This window comes from Herpailurus yagouaroundi, unplaced genomic scaffold, assembly GCF_014898765.1.
Source record: "Herpailurus yagouaroundi ecotype Mexico unplaced genomic scaffold, PumYag 166, whole genome shotgun sequence".
Classification (NCBI taxonomy): Eukaryota; Metazoa; Chordata; class Mammalia; order Carnivora; family Felidae; genus Herpailurus; species Herpailurus yagouaroundi.
This window is the reverse complement of record NW_024412407.1, coordinates 34,453,245-34,477,384: the sequence shown is the minus strand read 5'-3', so window position 1 is coordinate 34,477,384 and position 24,140 is coordinate 34,453,245. Positions and strand designations below refer to the sequence as shown.

The 24,140-nt window shown below is 45.7% G+C and overlaps 1 protein-coding gene across 2 annotated transcripts in view; it reads right to left on the bottom strand.

Moving 5' to 3' along the window:
• Positions 1 to 196: 196 nt before the first annotated feature.
• Positions 197 to 24,140, bottom strand: part of GRIN2B (glutamate ionotropic receptor NMDA type subunit 2B) — a 431,156-nt gene continuing 407,212 nt past the window's right edge. For both annotated transcript variants that reach the window (XM_040488859.1, XM_040488860.1), the window contains 2 exons: positions 22,434 to 22,672; positions 197 to 20,079 (listed from right to left, as the gene is read on the bottom strand). In XM_040488859.1, coding sequence (XP_040344793.1) covers positions 18,220 to 20,079; positions 22,434 to 22,672 — 2,099 coding nt within the window. In that variant the 3' untranslated portion in view covers positions 197 to 18,219. The remainder of the gene's footprint in view (positions 20,080 to 22,433; positions 22,673 to 24,140) is intronic.

The following is a 24,140-nucleotide window of genomic DNA, read 5'->3' as shown; positions in this document are numbered from 1 at the left end:
AAACTCCAGACTCATATATCCAATAGCCTAATCAGCATTTCTACTTAGGTGTCTGATGGACATTTTAAACCTACTATAAGGCTCTCTTCCCCAATCTGCATTATCTATAGGATTTCCATTTGATTAATGGTGACTCCAAACGTTCCAAACTGGTAGTTGACTCCAAAAATTCTAGGGTCATTTTTGATTTTTTTTCTCTCTCTCTTACTTAATGTCTAATACAACAAAACCTTCAAAATATTTCCAGAACCCGACCATTTTTTCACCACCTCTGCTAACACTATGGTCCAAGCCACTGTCATCTTTTACCTGGATTAATGCAATAGCTTCTTAACCGGTCTCACTGCTTCGCTTGTTGCCTATGCGCTCATGGTATACTCTCAACACAGCTATCACCGTGCGTCTTTTAAAATGGAAGTCGGGTCCTATCAGTTTCAACTCAGAATCCTCTAGTGACTTCTCAGCTTGCTCTTGGTAAAAGCCCTTAATACTGGCCTACAAGTCCTGTGTGTCAATACCACCTCTCTGACCTCTTCTCTCATATTCTCCTCACTCATTGGCAACCCGGCTCTTCCTCAAGGATCTCAAGCATGTGGTTTGACCTCATGGTCTCTGCAGTTGCTTTCTCTTTGCCTGAAAAACTCTTCATATAGAAAGCCCCACAGTTTACTCCCATTGGGGCCATTGCTCAAATGTTACCTTTTTATAGAAACTTTTTCTGTCCATCCTACAGAAAGTAGCAACCCATACCCATATCCTACCCCCCTTAATCTGCGTTGTTTTTCCTCTGTGGCACTTTGAAGTATCTGACATGAAATTTATGTATTTATTGTCTATGTCCTCTCATAAATACGGAAGCTTCATGAGGGTATGGACTTCATGTTGTTCACTTCTATATCCCTGGCATGTGCTTTTTATTCAATAAATAGCAGTGTGTGAATAAACCATCTTTGTAAAACATGCTCCTACAGGCCAAATCTCCCAAAAAGAAGACTTTGAGGGAAAAAAAAATCTGAGTATTTATTTTAAACTTTAACCAGATTCCTAAATGACAAGAGTAGAATTTACATTCTGACTTGAGAACTCTCCTTGGGTTTGCTACTTTTTTTTTTAATAACTAAGAACTGAAATGACCTTGAGTCTCACTCAATGGCTCTCTCCCCCTCTCCTTCTGTTTTCTAAGTCCTAAATCCATTGTGGGTACAATAGCATTTATAGAGATTCTAATATTTGGGAAGATTACTTAACATCTTAGCCTTTCTGGTTTGCTTAGACCATATGATCTATTGCCCTTTAATAATATTTTATGGCTTAAAAGATCATGTGTCTGAGTTGGTAAAATCCATGTTAATATGTGTAAGACTCAGGATTAAATCAATCCATAAAATGCCTATTTGTAATCTAATCTACCAATTTCCTTCCTGAGGTAAATAGTAATCAGATTAGAAACCTGGTGTTTTCACTGGGGAAGAGAAGAAATAATTTTATTTAAAAGGTTTTCTCTCTCAGAGGTGACCTAACTTTGTGATCCAAAATCATTCCAAAATTGAAAAAAAGGTTCAGCTAACTCTATTCCCCTGATATATTTTGTTCTTCACAGTGCCCTTTGGCTTCCCAATTTAAGTAAATGTAATCATAATGGGTCTAAGGCTCTTCTACTCAAAATATTCTTGACTGGAGAATGAAAACCACTTGAGAGAAGCTGCCCTAAAGGTCTGTAGATGAATTTTTGAAAAGTTAAGGTGCAATGCTTATCAATGTCTTCCTGGAAGGAAGCCTGTGCCTCTTTCTAAAGTTATTCTGTTGCCAATGTTTTGCACAATCAATAGCAGCAAAGCTTCTCCTCTGCCAGAGCTCATAGGGAGCAGCAAACACATCATTTATGGACTAGACCACAGCACCTGGATGTTGGTGTCATCATCTCTTCACCCCCAAACCATTCTACCCTGAGTTCTCCCTTCACTGCGTTTAAACATTTCTAAGCTCAGTGAGGAGCATTTTTTTCAGAGTAAAGCTCTTTGTCTACTCGTGACTGAATCCGTTTCCTATTTCACTTTTCTCTCTCTCATTCCAAAGGAGACACGATAGAAATGCTTAAAAATATAATGTACAACAGCTCATTGGGTGAGAGACTTAGAAACTCTGTGACCTTAGGGTACTGTCATGTCACTAGCGCGTTCAGACTGACATCTGAACATCCCACATCACACAGGGGTTGTGCTTTGAAACAATAAAAAAGAGAGAAGACAGTAACAACCACAAAATGCCTCCATATACACGACAGGCACCTCAATCAAAGCCCTGGTGCACATTCTCACAGAGATTGCTTAAAATTCCAAAGCACACCCCTCTCCACTGGTAGAACTGCAGGCTATCACTGAGGGCACACCATTTCCCAGCACTTGACCTTGAGTTGAAGCACCTGGTACTATGGCCTTTCTTGTTTGCTTATCATTCTCCTTTTTACCTTCTCTATCTTCCCAAGTTAAAATACTGAGAAAACCGCGAGAAATCACCAAGAGTTGCTTTAACAATCTAACAGTTTAGATAATACTGCATCTTAAGGAACACATCCCTCCGTCATAGGAAAGGAGGAGAGGAGGGAAACAAAATCATGACAAGGAACCAGGAGAGCTGCCAGGAAGACCGAGAGGCGAGAAGAGTTGCCGTGTGAGGAACCTGGAAGGTTCAATGCTAAAACTTACACTGAAATTGCCAGAGACATAGGTATTTGGGCCTATTTCCTGTTACAGCTATTATTTTCTTTGTTCAGTACCAAGCACTAAAACTTGTTTTGGAATCATGGCAGCCAGGAAAGGAAGAAGAGGTGACTCTAGGGGAGAGAACAGAACTCCCCAAGTGGCGAGGAGTAAATTTCCTTATGAACTTCCATAGCAAACTTTGCCAGTAGGATGTGTGATTGGTGATGGCCAAGTAGATTTCCCCCACGATGTGACAAAGGAAGCGAAAAAGAAACGAAGGTTACCAGAAAACAACAATAACGGCCCCAGAAGAGAGTAGCTTTGTTCTTGGTCTCATTTATCTTTCTGTCTACCAGGCTTTACCCCAACAGGGTTATGCAGATTATTCTTTCATGTAAGCAACAGAAAGCAAGAGGTCAAGGAGAGGTGTGAGCTGCCCAGGTGCCAATGACCAAACGGACAAGCCTGGCTTGGAGAGAAATCAAAGTCACAATATGAGAGGAATTACATCTTGCTCCCATCTCAGTGACATGCAGAGGCTGCTGCTCAGTAGGAATTCCTGGGGTCGGAAATTGACTTAACTTTTGTCTGCCTCTCCATAAAATACCTAGCACCCAGGACCACTAAAATCTACCACAAATGGGAAAGTACCCTCATTTTCTGTATACCGTCGGCAGCTTCAGTCTTACGCAGATATGGATTTTATCAAGCCATCCTTTCAAGCTATGCTTCAGGTTATCTTCTTCATTTCTGTTATAATCTTGATACTGAGCACAATAGCTCCACTGAATAATTCTGTTATTTTATGCCTTTATGCCCCCACGAATCCTCTTATCTCCCCCCACCCCAAAGGCTATCGCTGTAGCATAACAGGCAATGGTCATCTCATGGGATTATGATGCTCTACATGCTCACCAGTGGTTGGCCACGTTACATCATTGATGTTACAAGCGCCACGACCCACGTATCTGTAATGGCACTCATGTGAAGGATGACGTCACTGTGGAGTCAAGATAGAATGACCCTGACCCCTCTCTTAGTTTGCTACGATACCATCATGATTTCATGTGGCATATGGAGAATCGAAAAGTAGAGAAAGGATATTTGTAAATGGCTGAATTCTAAACTTTGACTTTAAGGAAGATTCTAGTACCCTCCTCTACATCATCCCTCTACATGAGAATAACACTTACCTCCTCTCTAAGCCCATATTCTTTCCTGAAACCAGGTTCCTGAAGCAGCCTCTGGGAATGACTACACTGTATAATTGACTACATAGAGGATTCCCCACTCACCCATTTAAGGACCTTTCCATCTTCCTACTTCCTGTCCTGTCTTCCCTCTGGGGACAGGATGATCCGATGAAGTTAAAAAAAAATCCACATCGAGGTAAGAAACTTCGAGCTCTTTTACTGTTCTTGGTATAAGCAGAATGCTCTCCGTACATGAACTAAAACCAGTTCTGTGGCAAGATTAAACTAAAGACACTATCCTCTTTGGAAAGACTAATAATAACTTCCTGAGCTTGGTATTATTCATCAGTGAACAAGTAAACTGCAGGAGAAATGGTTGCAGGGTTCCCTGGGTTCAGGATGCCTTAAAGAATTAACTATTATAATCTTGGGACAAAACCAAGATTTCGTAATGATTCTCAGGAGAACTTTATTGGTCTTTGCAATGCCCACACTTCCCTTCTTCATGCTTTAGGCAAGCAATAATGATTGTGCATCTAGGGGATATAGGGCCTTCCTCTGAATTCATTGTATATGTGAACTTCCATATACTTCTACTTCTGTTTCCTGAACAAATTCATGCCTTAATATTGGAATCGGGCTTGCTGTGTTTGGCTAAATTATAGGGGAACCCAGAAGAAGGCTCTTGGGGGCTCTCCCCTGAGGTTCCCTCCTGTGGGCTGACCAAAACTGCTGATATCTTTAGAGTATTTTGATTTCCTCACACACACATTCCTGAAAACTTTCTTCCCCATGTTAACACTTTGCAAGAAATCCTCTGCCTCAGTTTTCCTTAAGGTTTTTATTTATGTGGGTTACATGCCACATAAAACATGTTTAATAATAATAAAATTATTCACATTGCCTTACTCTACAAAATCCAAAGACATTTGTCTCGTTTGGCCTTCAACTTTTCCTCGTTACAGAAACTTTTCTACCTCTCTCTCATTTTCAAAGTTCTTGCCCTGTTCTTACCTCTTTGACTTGTCTCTGTAGACTCATGTGGACTCTGGACTGTGTGTGTGTGTACGGGTCTACAAAGAAGACAAATTTCCATGGGAAAGATCTGGATAAATCAGCTGCCTGGATTTAATGATTTTTCTCCACTGTTAGGTGCTTAACAAAGGGTGAGGGTGGACAATTCAGGTAGCATTACCCAGTGAGTTAGGATGAGGGTTGGAATTTCAGACAACCTTTGGTTCTGCCAAAGAATTTCCTAAATAACCTTAGTTTTGACTAATCATAAAATGTTGCTGTGCTTCAAACTTTTCATCTGTAAAATTAAAAGGTGATCATATTTTCGTGCCAAAGGAGGCTATGTGGAAGAAGGGGTTATGGTAAATTATCCCACATTCACAAACCAAGGAAATTTGATTTACTCAGAATGCACCATAGGCTAAATATGGTGGCCAACTAAATGGGTTGCTGGTGACCCTAGAAACTCTGTCCCCCAAGGAGCGGGTAGCAGGCTAGAAACTGCCATAGCTCAGGTCGTTTTTACATAATTCAGAATGATCAAGCAAAGACGCTTCAAATTTCTGCTGCTCCATTTCTTGTGCCTGTTACCAAGAAATAACCAAGGTAATTGCCCTGATCAGTGGAGCAATGTAGTAACAAAGTTGTTCTCTCTTCTGGGATCCAAAGTACCCAGGATGCACAAGCAACCTCTGTCCTCAGTCATTAAAGGACAGTGGGGCTGACGGAGCTAGGCTTTTTGGACTCTGGCTTGGAAGCATTAAACACGATGCACATGTTCAAGCTCTGTGCCCTCTGAGTGTTATGTGTGCATCATTCAGGACATGGAATACTTCTGGATCTCTAGACTGAGAAAGAACAGTAAGAGAATGTCAGAGATAGTAAGTGGATGAGGGAGACAAAGCTGTATGAGTCCTGGTTGTCTTCCAATGACATTTGCATCAAAGAAAGGGTACTGTCAATATTTCATGTTTTTCTCAGTAAGAATTCTATCTGGATGCTTCTCTAGTCTCCTTTCTTCCTACGGACATGAAGTCTTGATATTTTCCCTGCTCCTGACCCTGGAAGAAGAAAAATTTGTGAATCTCCCAAGGCACATATTGCTATTCCTGTCCCCAGTGAGGATAGACCTCTCTACCCTGCTCATAGTGTCGTCAAGAAGAGATGTGGGCACATATGGGTAAGTATGTATCTAAGTAACAGGACTATCTGTCCTTGGGGAGACTGGCTTCTGCTTCTCCATCTTCCTAGCACCGATCCATCAATAGGACATCAGAGTTCCACACGAATTCCACAGGGTAAAACAGGGACAAACCACAGGACGACTAGGTTATTCCATCACAAACAGAATGCTCCTTTCACATAAAGTCTGGATATTCTGCCAAACCTTGAGCTGTCAGTGGATCCACAGGCTAGGTAGAACAAGAGAGAAAACACTAGCTTGATAAAGCAGAATATGTCCACCCAGTTCTAAATGAGCGCTTTTTATCTCCCAAGGATGTATCCCTGTTCCTCCGTAAGGTGATTGAAATTGGCAATTTGGAATCTGTTAGAAGTGTGCGCACACAAGCAGTGTGTGTGAACTGGGGAGGTGCACACGCATTGAGGGAGCTCATGGCAAAGAGATCAGATCAGGTCCAGTTGTGCTGTCCAGGTCACCATGTGGAAGCAATGCAGAAGTTACTGAGGGCACAGCTCAGACAGAGGCAGCACTATGGCCCAGACTGTGGTTTACACATGGTTCTTGTTGCAGCCAAAGGGAATATTAAAATAGCCCTTGAATTCAAAAGAAAATGATAAATTACAATGTGACCGTGACATTGGGAGTTAACTACACAGACTATTCTGAATACGACTGAGGTTTCAGGTAGGCATGCCTTATTTATTTTTTTAAACGTCCCCTTTGGAAACAGATAACAACCTTATCTAAGAGAAAAGGCAGCTCACCACATTTCACATTCCTGTGGCCACATTCCCTGAAGCTCAACTCCTGTCAGATCTCAGAGACTGAGAGTCTCTTAATACGAGGACAGACAGAATCACAGCCTGGTGGCTTAGATTCTGTGGGGAAGGGTGGTGTGACGGGGTCGCTTCCTCTCTACTCAGGTGAGGATCAGGGCCTCTCTGGGTGCTGTCGTCTGAGGGACACGCCTAAGCACTGGCTCAGGCCTGACATGCGGCCTGACTGCCTGCGGACATTCAGGATCTCATGGATGCGGTTGGGTCCAGGTTCCGCACTCACCACTGGTGGGCACAGTTACAGCTGAAGGCAGGTATGATGTGGTTCTTGCTTTCCTGGCAGTGCCCTGGGCAGCTGTTACCTTTCCTGGTATTTTTGACATTGGAGCAAACAACTTCCAGTCCACACATGAGCATGAAGGTGGTCCCCAGAAGGGGCTTTAAAATTTTTTCTTAAAAATTTGTTTCCTTTTCTGCTGCATCTCGGGTTACAAGTGAAAATGGGGAACGGCAGGTGTAACTCTGCCCTCAGTCCAATACCCTGGAAATAAGCTCCAAGTTTGCGTCAGCTTTCACTCCCGGGGACTAAAGGAACAGACATCTGGAAGGTCATCAGCTTTCGGTCTTGCCCTTTTCTGAAGCTAGCATCAAAAACCAGTAATCAAGGGAGACCCAAGAGACTTGGGTGCAGGCTCCTGGCTTTGTGACATGAAGGGAAACTCCACTGTAGACTTCCTATCCTTTTCCTTCCTCCTACCCTCCCTTAATGTCTCAGATATTTACAGGGAAAAAAATTGACACGAATACCTCTTGGGTAAAATTGCCTCCTGGATATATTATCATGTCCTGGATTTGTTTTCATTCCATTGGTCTAACAACAATTTATGAATGTCCATTATGAGGATGGTGTCTTCCTACCGTTCTACCTATTATCAGACAATTTGTTTCACTGGGGTGTGTGTGTGTGTGTGTGTGTGTGTGTGTGTGTGTAAATTTTTTAGATGAGAAATGAAATACACACACACACACACACACACACACACACACACACACAGAGGGGGATTTTGCTCTAAAATGTTAACTACCCCATTTCCAGGAGCAGGACTATCTAGACCTAACAGGACTTTCAAGAAGAAAAATTCTCCCTCGAGACTTACATTTTAATTTTCATCAGGGTGCCTCCCAAGTTGCCACGCTTTGCCCCATCTTGCCAACCACAATGCCTCTACCTCCCTCCTGTCTCAATGAAGAATGGACTTTGTTCACTTTTTTGAAGAAGAGACTTGTCAGAGCCTGTAACTTATTTGAGTCCAGTTCTCTATAGTATGCTTTAAATTAGCACACAATGGCAGAAGATGCCTCCCAAAGGAGATTAATTCCTGACCAATGACATAATGAGATTTACAGACGAAGCTGGCCAGGGGAAGGAAACATTATAAGTGAAAGAAAGGACAGTACCAGCTCCAAGAGGTTCTTTTGGGGAACAAACACAGGCTCACACAGACTACAAGGAATAAGACAGACTGCTTAGTGGCATACCACAGAGGCAGGGAGGACGTGAATAGGGCTCTGGGAATAAAGGAACAAGAGAGTCATATGGTTAGAGGTGATGTTGTCTTCCTCTAATGCAATGAATCCCTTCACATTTAGAGAGAAAGGATTGCGTTAGAATTCTAAGTCAGCTCATTCAAATTCTAGCCTGCTTTCACTTGCAGTACACAGATCAGAAACAAAGTGCTCAATTATTTCAACACTCAACTTCCCTTTGAGGGAAGTAGTCCTATAGACAAAGCCTCAGATATGGTAAGAAGACAAAGCGTGCAGGAAAGAGAGATCACCAAGACAGGTCATGAGCAGCACAGTTTCCCTAAGTCCTACTGGACCTACTTAGGGTCCTACTGGACCACACTTAGGGTCCATAAAACCGTGTGATTACTGAGCCTGAATTGTGACAAGATCCTTCTGGTACGCAAGTTTCAAAAAAAAAAAATGGCTACAGATTGCATGAAAACCACATCAAGGCCAGCATAGGTCAGGTTGTTAGAGACTCAGTCCAGGAGTGAAGTATCTGGAGACAAGCCCCACTCAAAGCATCTGAAAGCTCCTGATACCTAACAGGTGATCAATATCCTCCATAATCTCTCCCTCTGCCACTTATTTCGTTGGTATGCATGTAGTATTCCAAGTACTACTAACCATAAAACAGCCACAGAGTAACTTCACAGAGCAAGGCAGAGCCTCAAAAAATCCAAATTCCCATTTGAAATAATAGTTAACATGAACATGTATACATTCAGCATATTGCTGTAATTGTAGGTAGGCGCAGAAATACAGAAATGTGGAGGGACTGATCCTTAGGTTTTACTGCAGATTCAAGTATCCTGTGGGCAAAATAAAGTGACTTCTTTTCAATTATAATTTATAATACCAAATATTTACAAGTACTTTCCATTTGGAAGATACACTGGTAGGTACTACAGGAGATAAAAAGATGAATAAATGCATGCCCCCTGACCACCACAGGGAGTTTATAATCTAGCAGGAGAGATGAGATGTATAATTAAGTAACCATAAAATAAGATGGTCTGCAACAGATATCACTAGAGAGATACAATTAAAGTGCTATGGACATTCACAAAAGGCATATTTGTAAGTTTTTCTGGATGAAGGAAGGTAGACATGTGGTACATTTGTTCTGTTCTTTGAAGATCTGTACATAGAGAGATGGATATTATGCAAGAAGGGAGTGAGATGGGAGAGAGGGAGGAGAGAATTTGGGGCAAAGGAAGCAGTTCAAGAAAAAACACATGGGGGAAAAAGTCAGTATCGGAAAGGTAAGACAAAAACGTGTGATTCAGCTTATCTGTTGCACAGGCACACACACTGGCAAATTATAAGAAGTTATTCTTCCTGCTGGATCGTGGGAAGTACAGCCCATTGGAATTTTTTTTTTCACTTGGAGAATGGCATGATTTAATAGGAAGTGAACACTGAGAAGAGATTCAAATATAAAAACTTAGAAAATGCTAAAAGATATTGAAATCATCCCGACTAGATGGAAGGACCTGAATGAAATGGGGAGATTGGGAAATCCTTGGGGGCAAGAATTTACAGGCTTTCCAGATGATTAGCTGTGTAAGATGAGGGAAACGGAGGAGGCAAAGTGTCTGGAAAGCTTTAGTTTGTTGACAGAAGGAACAGTGGAACCATTAACCAGAAGGGGGAATCTGGTGATTAAGTTCGTTTGCAGGGATTGCCTTGGGTATTTGACTCAACAAGAAATCGTCCAGGAGGTGAACGGAAATATCTGCATTAAGAGGAAATGAAAAGGAAAGTGTAGGTGAGAAGATTTGGAATCCATCCCCAGAGAGTCGTCAAAGTGGTGAAAGAAAGAAACATTGCTACAGAAGCATGGCGATAAAGAGGGCGAGAGGGTCAAGCTCAGAACACCATGGCAAGTCAACGCTGAGGGCATAGGAGGAAGAGCAGGAACCAGCCAGAGAACAGAGAGAGAGGACCAGAGGGCTAAGATTAAAGCCAGCACATGCTGCTTCCCAATGGTAAATTTAGGTTAGCGGTGGGGGGACAGGGTCATTGGATTCTGTAACAAGAAGTTCACTGGAATGTTGCCAGAACAGTTTTGGTAGAGTGGCAGAGCGTAGCCCACTCTTAAAGCTTAAGCCATGAGCATTATTAGGTGAGGAAGTGAAGAAAGACGGGCTACATTTTTGGGATGTTTGGAAAGTGAAAAGATAAAACAGAGGACAGGAATCCAAGAGTTTAAATAGATGGAGAGATTTGCTTTTAGAGATGGTGGTAGGACGGGGAGACTTAGAGATAGTGGTAGGCACGTGTGGAAGAGATGAAAAGCCCATAAGGGAGGTACTGCTGGCTGGAGTGGACCTCAGGACGGGTCAGAGGGTAGGCATCGGAGCACCGGGGTGGGGAGCACTGGGCTGAGAGGGAGGATGGAAAAGACGAATGAAAGACAGCAGGAATTTAGAAATGGAGAGGACTGGTCATGTGAGGACTCAAGAAATCAGGTGTCTTTTCTCAGCAATGCAGTAGGAAAGACCACGTTTGGGAGACAGGAGTTAAGGATGAAAGGAAAAATGGAAACCAAGTTTCACAACCACTTGGCAGATGGGACATGGAGTCAACACTGGAGAAATAAAAAAAGATGTCCAAGCGGGGCAGGGTTCAGGGGGCACCAAACGGATGGCATCTGTGCCCTCGGCACAGGTGGAAGACCCTCCGTTCTCACAGGGGGAATGGATGACGGGGGCGGGGGGGGGGGGATGCAGAGTTGGAAAAGCAACCAGGTGTGACAAGGCAAGAGGCAGAAGCCAGTGCTGCAGAGAGCATGGGGCGATACCAAAGAGGTGAGGAACTTCAGCCAGAGCAGTTGATGGAGCAGAACAGCACAGGGAGCGTGAAGGGAAGTAGGTAAGATACAGAAACTGCAAGGTTGTGGTCAGAGAGAGAATTCAGAGCTTCAGACCAGGAGGTGGAATGATTCAAAAAAAAAAAAAAAAAAAAGCCCCGGCCGGGGTTGGGAGGGAAAAACCAAATTCTCGGTTTTTTTTTTTTTTTTTTAAATCACATAATGGAGAATATCTTTGACTCACACCCTGACACCAGAAAAAATTAAAACTTGCATGTATAAGTATACTGATTTATGCATATCTATTTATACAAACATAATACATACATTTAAATATTTGATACTTTTGCATTCATATATTATATGCGAGTATAATATATTCCATTTGGAAATCTTTTATATTCGTCACAGTACCAGCCCAGGGGCATCGTTTGTACTGCTCAATAGATACTGGTTTAATTGAAATTAACATATTTAATTAGAGCTTTTATTTTTGTCTCCTGCATAGTACTGGAATCTGCGTCACCCCCTACATCATAACGCTATTAAAATAATTAAAAATAAAGAGAGTTCAGGTTTGAAGTGTGGAAACCAAACCAAATCTTGAAAATAACCGTTTTAAATTGGGCTTCGCGTTGCGCTTTTACCCTTAATCCCTGCGCTGAGTTTCCATTTGTTTCCATTGCCAGAACACGGATTCTACACACCAGAGTCCCAAGGCTATGGGGGATTCTACTCATCCACTCTGCTTGCCACCTTCAGTTCTCATCAGGAGTCCTCACCCCTGTAATCACACCAGCAATTATGTTTTAAAGCACAGAACAGTGCCAGAAACTCCCTGTGATGAGCTGTAAGATGGATGCAAATGGACATCCTGGCAGAGAAATAGGGATGGTTTCTAACTTTTCCCACTCATTCCCAGTACTGCTGTCCTAACCCATCATTCTTTGGACAAAATTCTTTTTCCTTGCTTCAATATTGCAAATTAGAGTCTTCAGACTTCACTAATGTCTCCAAGGCATGGAAATAGCATTGGCTTCCATTTTTTTTTTTTTTTTTTTTTTGCAGGGGATAGTTTTTTGTCATGAGAATAGATAGGTGTAGATACTTTAAGTGATAGAATCCACAGGGCTCTGGTGTGGTTGAGTCAATGCGGTTGGCATGGGATAGAGGTGGGATGCATTCAGATATCCTGTGATGTTATATACTCTATTGGAACCCCAAACTAGCATGGAATCCTAGGTCTAGACTGGCATTAGACATGTTCAGACTGATGAATCTACATCTTAGTGGTGTCCCAAATATCTGATACGTCTAGGAAAGAACTGCCCACTGGTTAAGTAGCACTTGGTAGTATGGTGGCTCCTTAACAGTTAGTGTGCGTAGATATCACTGGGCACCCCCTATGGCAGTGAGGACACACAGAACATAGAACAAGTGCTACATTGGAAGAGTAATTGAACCGGGACAGAGGACAGATAAGTGCAGTACTTTTGTCATCTTACCACTGATTCGATTTGATCGTTCTAGCTGCCTACTCAGTCACCTATACAGGAGGAGAAGCGCCAGCCTTCCATTTTCTACAGGAAGACTCACAGTTCTTCATCTGCCCAACAAGATAATGAATTTAAGATTCACAAACTACACGCTCATGTGACCGCTTATTAAAAATAATTCCTAGCTAGGAGTCCTGTTCTTACAACACATGAGCCTTAAATAAAAGCAGGTGGAAGATGAGATGGTTTAAATGTCTTTATATTCTGGAACCTGTATTTTGACTCCCTTCTCTGTTACTCTCTGTGTTCTTTGCTCTCTCCCCCTTCTCTTGTATCTTACTATCTTCTCCTGTATTATCGTCCCAGGAAAAGAGATGAGACTCCTAATGTAAACTAGGTGTTTAAATGTATAAATCTCTAATATGGCTTAATATGTCACCCTTCCTGGGACTGTTTTCATTTACATGACAGACGAGCAGCTCAGTGCTAGAAGAGTACGTCTGTGTAGGAAGCCAGTAGTTGAAAGTGGGGTGGGCAATGAAAAGGAAAGGTCCTCTCAGGACCTCTGAAGCCACACCATGGATCATATACCATTTGTAAGGCCAGGCCCATTCCATTAGAACTGTCCACTTTTAGCTGTTCATCATCCACAATCAGTTCCTTAGACAGAACGGAGAGTCCCTGACACTCAGGTGAAGAAAGCAAATGCTCTACCGAAGTGTCTGGCGGTCTACTGAGCACACATTTCTTATATGGTTTTGGGCTCAGAAAGCACAGAAGTTATGGCCACAATGGCTGGAAATGCCCAATGCATTCACCAATGATGCAGCTGCATCATGTATGCACACACGGGAATCACTCCTAACACACCAGACAGACACACACAGGGCGTCAAGCAACGACAGGGCTTTCTTAAAGAGAAGGGGATTAAAAGAATACAGTGAGTTCTGGAATAGCTTTTTCCAAAGGCTGTTGCCCAAACCATCTGGTTATTCTGTCCCTAAATCTGGAACTAACTAAACACCAAACAAACAAACAAACAAACAAACAAAAAAAACAGAAACAAAGAAACCCTAGCTCTTAAGTGAGATGTGCAGGTGACCAGCACGCTGCAGTTTTGGTAATAGTTTCTTCACCTCCCACGCGGAGAATTCCCCCCTTGGGCAACTCCCGATGGCCACGGAAGACTGGGCGGGTGATATTCACCTAATTGTATAGAAGACTCCTATTTTATCACATTACACATGCGTTTGGGCACTACTGACACCACCAACACTTAATGGAATCACTTGGGATTCTTTTTCCCCCAATCACAACATGGCTGTGGCCAGGACGGGGGAATCCACATCAAGGAGGTCTCCCACGTTCTGGCTGAGGATACACAGTGACATACTTTGAAATTACGAGATCCACTGCACATGCATCACTCTGAAGGGTGTGCGCATTCTTGACTCGGGCAAATTCAAGGGGCACGTTAGCTGAGGTTGGTGGCAATGCTAAGATTTAAGCATTGCCACTGAGAGGATACAGGATCAGAGCCACCAACCCACTTTCCGGTGGAAGGGAATGACAGAGGACACCAAAGATAGAAAGCATGGATTCTGAGGAAAATTGGAACAATTGGTGCTCTCGAGGGTGTCTGTGGAATCTCAGTTTTGGGCAGATTGGGTCTTTGTCCAGGCCCAGTGTGGAATGGATGGGGCTTACTGCTGAATTCATCCTCATGCAATTTTACTAGCTTGTTATTTTGGAATGAAGTAATATCTAGAACTCGACACTGCTTGGCCTTCCCTTCTTTAAGCTTTCTTGAGCAGGCCACGAATACTTTATTTGGTCCCAATTCAAGCATCCAGCTGAAGAGAAGTGACCAAGGGGCCCAACGAAAAGGTTTAGAAAAATGAAACGATCCAGCTGACAGCTTTCAATGATGGGAGGATAGGACCAAATATGATGTAACGTCTTGCGTAAACGGATTTGGACATTTCATCCCGTGGTAGATAGAGAGAGGCTGCCACCCTTCACAAAACAAATAATCCAGTGAAAGAAACTCTGTTTGTCTGGTTAATAACCCAAGGTCAGGTTATGAATCCCTGGCTCAAGGCAAATAGCACCTTCCTGAGGGCAGAAACGAGGACAGGGCAAAATAAAGTCACTATCGGCACCGTCCCTCACATACCCACCCTTCTACGTCTAAAACCGACTTCTGCAATCTTTCTATGGGCAGATCTGGTCATCTTTTTTTTTTTTTTTTTTTTTTTTTTTGGAGCAGATCTGGTCATCTTTTCTAGAAAAGCATGCATATTTGTAAGACATGTATCCAGTGCTGCCTCCCTGTCACCAGATATCACATGCTTCAAAAAGTAGACTTTGTGGGAATTTTCTGGGTGTGCTTGCAGTGCTGACACCTAAGGAGTGAGGGAGGGCGTAGGGAGGTTGCCAGCACTCAGGTACTAGGAAGAAAAGAATTGGCTTTGATATGGTTGTTAAACATCACAAGGGGGCTTCTGGGAGATTTCTCAGGACTGAGCTTCCTGAAACCTCTCGGCCACATCAGGATTGAGGGTCAATTTGACCTCAATTCTGATTTAAGCCCTTTTTTGGAATCTTTCCTACCCTAGGTGCCGACAGGGCAAATGTGGTGTCACCAGCTTGACTCTGCATGGAATGCTGGTCATCCGCGGTCTACCTAGGAGACAGGAGCAGGACCTGGGTTCTGCTTAGGGCCAAGCCGGACCCAGTGCCAAGCCCAGGCTGATGGGCACGGACACTTCTCACAGACCAAGAAGATTGGTGAGGTGGGGAGGCGTGGGCACAGATTACTTTTCCCTGGCATTTTCACCACAGTGGCCTCCAGTCACATACACTTTCCCCAGACGCCCTGAAGCAAAAGCCATACAAAACAATTCCCCCAATGGAAAACGAAAACCCATAACAAAACACTTTTCCCCTCTTCATTCCCATCCCCACCCCACTCCCTCCAGCCCGACACCCTGAATACTCACAAGAGAACACTTTATCTATACAAAATTAATTAGAAAACAAAATATTTACATATGAAATAAACACCATCTTGATTTCCGTCACCAGTGGAGACCGACAGAGCCCCCTTTGTTCTAGATTGCTGTTCGCTAGGTTAGTTGGTTTGGTTTTTTATTTGAAAGGGGTGAGGTAAGAGGAAGAGTGAGGGGAGGATCCCCTGACCTCAGACAGAGTCAGGGTGAAGCGATGTTTATATGGCCCTTCTCCTTCTTCCTCCTGGAGACGCCTCACGCCCTCTGTCCTCTCTCTCAAAGTCTTTCCTTGAATCTAAGGTAAAGCACTCCGTGCTCCTCTCTCCAAATCTGTGAGAGGTTCAGCCCCTTGCCCCCAGGTTCGTTTTAGAAAGAAAACATAGCTTTACAAGGCCTTCAGTTGGCTTTAAAATGAAAGATACTGAGGTAAAAATCCAGGAGGAGGACAGGGGACAGCAGTCAAGGGCAGGGAAGGAGGAAGGGTGGTGAGTCAGGGCAAAACAGGAAGGCAAAGAGCAGCCCTGGAGGGTGTGACTTGAAGAGGCATGGCAGCTTCCTTCCAGAGGAGGATGAGCACCTTTCTGGTTTATGTGTCCTGTGTGCAACATGGAGATCCTGCAGTCAAGCTTCCAAACAGACCCGGGGCTCTTTGGCTGCCAGCCTGGGTAAGGGGAGGAAGGCAGGACAGTGGAACGGACCCACAGGACACCCCCTCCCTAAGTTTCAGGACCGGCAGTGACGAATATTCATTTCCCTTCTCAAGTTTCCAAGTGAAGGGGGGCACTGCATCTGCCAGTACCCTCATCCCTGGAGTTTTAAATATATATGTATATGTGTGTATATATATATATATATATATATATATATATATATATACACACACACACACACACATATATATATTTACATATATATTTTTATTCTTGAATGGTACACCTGGGAGGGAAAGAAGGTTCTGTAGGAAGGTGGAAGGGCTTCTACTGAGAGTGTTCACATTGGGCTCAATGCCACATTCTCAGGGAGCCAGACCCAGTGGGGTAGTGGGGGAGTCCCTCCCCTCCTACCCTCTCCACTTCCAAATCTCTTCCCTTCCCTCCACGTTTCCTGAGCTGTACTCACAGAGCAAGCTCATGCCATTTGACTGTCTGTTCCAGATCAGTTGTGATCAGTTCTGGTGGAGCAAGCTCTCCTAGCTCCAGGTGAAGTAAGAAGGGATCAAAGCATTGAAAACATCCCCCTCTCTCACTTACCCGACCATAAACAACTCCCCTATACTTCAAAGCTTTACGTAGCTCCTCCCCAAACCTTGGCCAGCGTCTAAAAAGCTCAAGAAAGCTTTTATAGAATCTTTTGCTCTCGAGTGTGGGCAAAAGAGCCGTGGCTGCTTCCCGTTCCCTTCAGCCTTCCTGGAAAGTTCTCGTTCAAAACTGGTTGAACCGCAGAGGAGTGACTTTTGCACCTTGCTCTCGTAGGATCGTTCGTCACCTTTTTCTCTAGACCGCATCATCGTCCATGTCAAGAACTTCCATTCTCCTCACTCAGGAAGGGTGGAGGGGAGAGACAGCCAACCTTCAGGTAGCATCGGACCATCTCTGTTTGTATATAAGCCAAAAGAGGCACACCGCTTCGAGATGTTGGAAGAAACAGCTTTAGGAGTCCAGGTTGCCCTCTCTACATTTCTAGGCCCCTGACCACATGCCCGTGTAGACTACATGCACGTACAAGTGTACATGGCCATACATGCACATGTCGTCCATCTTCTCTTGCCTCTAGTGCACCACGGAACATGGCTATGACGTGCTTTCCGTCACCTACCAAAGACCCTTGGTTCCAGTTCACCACCACGGAGTCTCGTGCAATTGAAACATTCTTTTGGCTTATATATAAACACACATGGCCTCCTGCCCTCTGCTTGGCACGTGATCCCTACACGGATGCCACCTAAGTGACAAGAATTTAGCAAAAGCCTCTTTGCATTCACGGGCAGTATGGCAAATGGTCTCATTTGGGTGCTTTTGCCTTCTCACCTAAACATCTAGATCAGTTTGGGAAGAGCTATCCTGCGCTCACGTGGCCTCCTTGTATCTCTCTCCCTGCTGCACTCCAAGTTGGGTGGCAAACAGTCCTTCCGTGCTCCGAGGAAGCCTGCACGCAGCCACCTCCTTTCTCCACTCTGCCCTCCCGTGCTGAGCGAGCCCACCGGATTCCCTCCCGGGAACGGGAACGACTGACAGATGGAGAGGGAGGAGAGCACTGGAAAGGCGGGGGAGGGCTGGGGCTGGTCACCAGGGTTGCCCTCTTAGAAGGAATCAGAACTCCAGGATTCCGTCAAGAAATGAAAACAACAAGAAAGGAGCAAATGGGAACCAAGTTCACCCCCGTCACCCTCCGTGACATGCGCACCACACGCCCACGGCCCCACCCTCCCGTACCCACCTTAAAACCTCTCTCTTCCCTCACTCAGACATCAGACTCAATACTAGAAAGTTTCTCATAAACATGCCCATTGCTGGAGCCATTGAAAGCCCTGGGGTTTTTGTTGTTAGGCACACAGGGGTTGGACTGGTTCCCTATACAGATGTCTTTCTGGAAACGGCCTGGCACAGCCCCGTGAAGGGCCGAGACCACCGGCTTGTTGGTGACAAGGGCCCGGAAGTCTGGCCTGGCTTTCGGCGCCCCCGCCACCGTGGGCTGCCTGAAGAAGTAGGATTTGCTGCCATGGAGCAAGCACTGGTCGTCCCCAAAAGTGGGGATGAAAGGGTTTTGCGTGACCCGGTCAGGGTAGAGCGACTTGCTGAGCATGTAGCCGCCGCCGGGGTTGTTGTGGTGGTGGTGTCCAGCAGTGGGCACTGAGGACTTGTTGTTGGCAAAGGTGCTCTCGCCAGCTGGCATCTCAAACATGTGGGCGTAGGGACTCCCGTCCAGGAAGCGGCCCTTGTCTTTCAGGCTCACGCTGCGCGGGGCCAAGGCGGCTTCTTCCTTCTGCAGGTCCACGAAGGTGTCGTAGGAGTGCTGCCGACGCAGCTTGTTCCGGGTCTTCTTCTGGGCCTTGGAGTTGGTCGGGCTCTGGGGGTACTTGGTGGTGGAGGCATTGGACGTCACCGCCACAGGGGCAGCCGGCTGGTCCAGCTCCTGCAGGGAGTTGTCCTCGCTGATGTCATACAGGTTGCCTGCCTTCTTGCAAGCCTCGCAGCGGATGCACGCCTGCCTGCCCGAGTTCTGCCCGGCCACCGACGCGGAGTAGTTGTGCAGCTTCGACGGGCAGCTGCGGCAGAAGTTGCCGCCGCCCGAGCGGTCCTCCCAGTCCACGTTGGCCAGGTTCTTCTCCCAGGGAGCCGGGACCCCGCTGACCACGCCGTGTTTGTCACCCGCCCCGTGTTTGAGGTGAGACCTGTTGGTACAGGGCCCTCCTCCGCTGACCGAGTCGCGCTTAAAGTCATCGCCCTGCTCCTTGTAGATATCCGTCAGGTCCACGTGCTCCCAGTGCGGGGAGTTCTCCTTGGTGCGGAACTGGTCCAGGTAGAAGTCCCGTAGCCCTTCCTTGTCCCTGAAGTAGCGCTTGTGGTCCGGGGAGCGGGGTGGCCGGCGGCGGTAGGCCAGCTCGATCTCGTCAAATTCCCGGCGGGACTTGGCCGAGGCCGGCCGCTTCTTCAGGCTGTCCTTGTATTGCTGCTTGCGCCGCTTGGCGGCATTGCCCTCGATGTTTCCGTAGGTGACCGTGTGGGTGGAGATGTCAGACACGTCGGAGCGGATCAAGTCATCGTGGCCACTGTAGCGGTCGCTCTTGAAGGAGAATTTGCCGTACAGGTCGCTCAGCTGGCTGTGCTTGGAGGAGGGGAGGCCAATGTCCAGGGGCTTCTTGCTGATGGACCTCGGCTGCGTGGTGAAAGGCGGGTTGTCACAGTCGTAGAGCCCATCGATGGAGCTGGCACTGCCGATGCTGTGGGGGCGGTGGTGGTGGTGATAGTGATCCTGGTACACGTTGCTGTCCTTCAGCTGCAGGTTGCCAAAAGTTCTCTCCACCTCGCTGATGTAGTCGCTGAAGAGGTTCTCCTCGCACGGCGGGTTGTTGTAGGATTTGCAGTCAGAGTGTGTGAAGCTGCGGCGGTGCTCGGAGATGTCGTAGACCGATGACTCACGCCGGATGAAGTCCAGGGCGCTCTGGGGGGAGCCGTTCACACCAGACAGGTTGGCCATGTTCTTGGCCGTGCGGAGCAGGCGCAGGATGTTGGAGTGAGTGTTGTTCATGGTTGCGGTGGGGGAGTTCATCACGGACTGGCGCTCCTCGATAGCCACCCCGTGGATGCAGCTGTAGATACCCTGCAGCAAGGAGAGGATGACATGCGTCAGGTCTCCGGCGAGGCTAGAAATGCCCACGTGGAGGACGCTCTCCCCTCCACCGCTACTAACTGCCTCGCTGGATTGAGAAAAGTCAGGCATGAAACGTGGCACGGTCTTAAAACTCATAGGATGCTGTGGCCAGAAGCTTGCCTGATTTATCACCTTGCATTTGCACAAGATGAGCCAAGCTCAGTGGTCTGGCTCTCTGAGAGGGGACACGGTCACTCCAAGTGACTTGAGTAAATAGATTGGAATCGTAAGACATGACATTCTATGCCTCGACTCCACCATCGCCTTGCATTGACTTTTCTTCCTGTGCCTACGTTTTCCCATCTTAAAAATGAGGTCAGGATATCAGCTGATCGCAAAAATGATTGTCAGCTTCCTGGAAATCGATAGCAATACTCCCCAGGTGCTGGGGCTGTTCTGCCCAGGCTGGCCACCCTTGACTGGTGGTATAGCACAGGGGAGCTCAGAGCTCATAACAGCCACTTTTTTTTCCAGTGGCTTTTAGGATTTTGGTCACTAAATAACAGCAGAGCAGTTCTCTTCTTGAGCCAAGCATGAACCAAATTCACAGAGAGAGTTAGGGAGCCCTGGGGTCAAAGAAGGATTTTTCTCCTGCTGTGTCCTACACCGTGGGAGGGCAGAATTGGGACAGACAGCAAGTACTAAGTAGGGACAAATAATTCCCTTGTTGAATCCTCTCACTTATTCTCTCTTTAGCTCCTAGTTTCCTTCTTACACTTTGTCACTCACTTAATCTTATCATACATAATTAATACTGTAACAAATTAGTATTGATTGAGAACTCCTTGTGTACAGCTCCTTGTTCCAGGCCTTGAAGAACACCACCCAGCCCCGGTAATGGGTTGGGTTCAAGTCCCAAGTCAGGGGAACCTGCTAATGTCTCGCTCCCTGCCTTGGAAGGTGGACATGTTTGAAACCTTTTTCCCTGGCAAGGGAAGTATGTGAAGAGGAGGTGGTTTGAATTGGGTCTTGAAAACAAAGGGGATTAATTTGGGAAGGGCAGGTGCCCCAACAGATGGGGATGAGAGCAGAGAAGATTAGAATAGAGAATCACAGCTAAGTGGGGAAGAAGAAGGGGTTAGAGGAAGTGAGCCTCACCATCCCAGAGGGCCATAGCAAGACCTAAGATCTTCGAAGTAAGGTTACTGTCCTTACTTTCCTTCTTTCTAACCCTCCTTGGTTAGGGCCAAGAGAAAGCGCCAAGCAGTTTCTTCTGCGGGGGCCTTGATTATGCTTCCGGGTCGTGAGTGGGATTCCTGTTACAGGCCACCAGCTCCCCCGTTCCTTCTGCCATCACCCTATGTGGGACCTCAGAAAGGGCTGTACGGTGCAATAATGTGATTCAGGGACCACGCATCCCCCCTCTCCTGCGTACAGGTTCCTGAATGGCCTGAATCAGCTCACAGCCAGAGAGGAAATTGTTCTGTAGCACTGAAACACTACAGGAAAATGATGAGAAGATAGGACTACTTAATGAGAAATCCATTTTCTTACATAACTCCATTAGAGCCCAAGTTAGTTATATCTGAAATCCAGCCCTCCATTCTATAGAGGACATCTGAGGTCACTTCTCACGAAGGAGTCCCAAAACTTTACCGACAAGAATTAAAAGAAGCCTGCCTTCCCCCCACCCCCCTTCGCTGTGATCCTCTGTTCGTATTTAAAACTGAGTTCTGAATCCTCACTTTGGACCAGAAACAGAGAAGAGACCTAAAGAAAGAATGACTTAAGAGTTGTACTCTTGTTTCAGTGAAGAAAGTTTCTGGACTGTACATTTCTTATGGGTCAGTACTTATTTCTGAAGGTTCCGTTAAGCTCTTTAACTCTGCATAACTCACACATGGTTAAAACAGAGTGGAACTGTGGAACCACCAATAATTTATCTCTGTATGTCAGAACAAGAGAGCCACATTATATTTCACTATTTGAACAGACATGTGATTTTTTTTTAAAGAAAGATTAAATGATTAATACAGCCTATACACAATTAACTAACGGTGACGGAAAGCATTTGGTAGGAGGCCAAAATTTTCGTTTTGACAGATCTGCCAGTTCTTCGTGAGAACCAAATGCCCAGACCCCACACACGAAGCTGCTGCTTCTTGAAGCAAAACCAGCACCCCCTGTTGTTTAGAGCCACCTGAAATCCCGTCACCCGACCCGCGGGGGAAAGGTGCATGATGCGGTTTCTTGCTGCAGCTGCACGGGGCTGGAATTAGTGCCCTCCTGGGTCTCTGTGCTTTGCACGGCCCTAGACTAAGCTGTCCCCCGCAAGCTCCCGACACCTCAATCGAGCCACTCACTCTGCTGATGGAGAAGACCATGCCAGGCTTGCCGGAACAGACGCCCATAAAGCAATGCCGGAACTGCCAATAGAAAAGGTGTTCGCAGATGAAGGTGATGAGGCTGAGAGCCATGGCTGCCCCCAGCATGTAGAAGACTCCCGCCATGTTGTCGATGTCCAGCTGGCTGCTCATGACTTCGTTCTTTTCATTGTGGCAGATGCCAGTGAGCCAGAGAGCCTCCAGCTCCTCCATCTCCCCTGGAGACGGGCCGGCAAGGGGAGCGGGGAACGGGGGGCCGAGAGCAGGCAGAGGGGACAAGAAGGGTATTGGGGAAGAGAGAGAAGGACAACGAGAGAGAAAGAGACAGGGAGATGGAAAGAAAGAAAAATCAATAGAGAAAATCACGGTAATTTGATGAATACCGCCGTGTATCAATTCATCAACGTATTCAATAAGTATTCGGCGACAACTTAATGTGGGTACTGCAGTGACACAAAGGTATGGGGCATTGCCTCCGCTCTCCACGATCTGTCAGTCCAAACTGTATACAGATAATCAATACGACCGGCAAAGTGCAGGTAACGCGAGAGTTCAAATTCAGGGGAGTAATTTTGTGCATGGCGTGACAGGTCAGTTCTCCCGAGGAAGGTAGGACTTGGAGGTGGGCATAGAAAATGGGTGCGTTTTAATTTATATTGCATGAAGAGGCACTCGAGGCAGCAGAAATAGCATGATCAAGGGGAGAGAGGTGGGAGTACACAAGCCTTGTTTGGGAAAGACACGCAGAACAGCTCAAACAGAGAAAAGGGGGCCACAGGAAGCTGAACAAAAAGGTTCATGCAAGGTGCTAAGGGCCTGAGTATCAGACTAGGTGCTTTGTACCTTCATTTGTAGACAGTAAGAAATCACATAACCAAATAAGAGATTCAGAAAATTGGCTCTTAAAATATGTGCAAATCAGGGGCACCTGGGTGGCTCAGTCAACTGAGCGTCCGACTTCGGCTCAGGTCATGATCTCAAGATTCCTGAGTTCGAGCTCCGCATCGGGCTCACTGCTGTCAGCGCAGAGCCTGCTTCGGATCCTCAGTCCCCTTTTCTCTCTGCCCCTCCCCAACTCTCAAAAAAAATTTTTTTTAAATGTGCAAATCAGATTGGGCTGGGGAAGGAGGGATGGAGAGAGAGAAGCAGAGATTGACTGATCCCCCACTGACCCTCGCACTATCTGATCTCTTGTTGCAGAGGGAAATATTAAGAGTAAAGGGGAGTGAACTTGAATCAGATGAAACCACCAAATTTAGAACTGCCTCCTTGTAACACCGCTTAGAGAAGCTCTGCTTGATTTAAGTCATGCCAGAGACAAATAACCTTTATCCACTCCCCTGGATACTAGAAATTAGGAAGGTACAAACCTTAGACAAAAGGAAAATGAAAAAATTCACGTGCCCTTGAATGCATCTAATTCTAGGCAAACAAAATTCTGAAAATCTCATGAAGAAAGCTACCTGTTCTAATAATTTCAGTTTGGTTAAAATTTTGAACTTTGAGTAAACTGACTGGAGCTTTGGTAACTTCTGCAAACAATCTCTACTGCTGCCCTTCCTCATAGACAGAGGCTCTGTTATTGCCTTTAAGTGACAGCTACATGAAAATTATAGAAGCCCTTATACCAACATGGCTTATATGCTTCGGCTATAAGCCTTGAGTCTTTCCAGTGTTAATCAAATC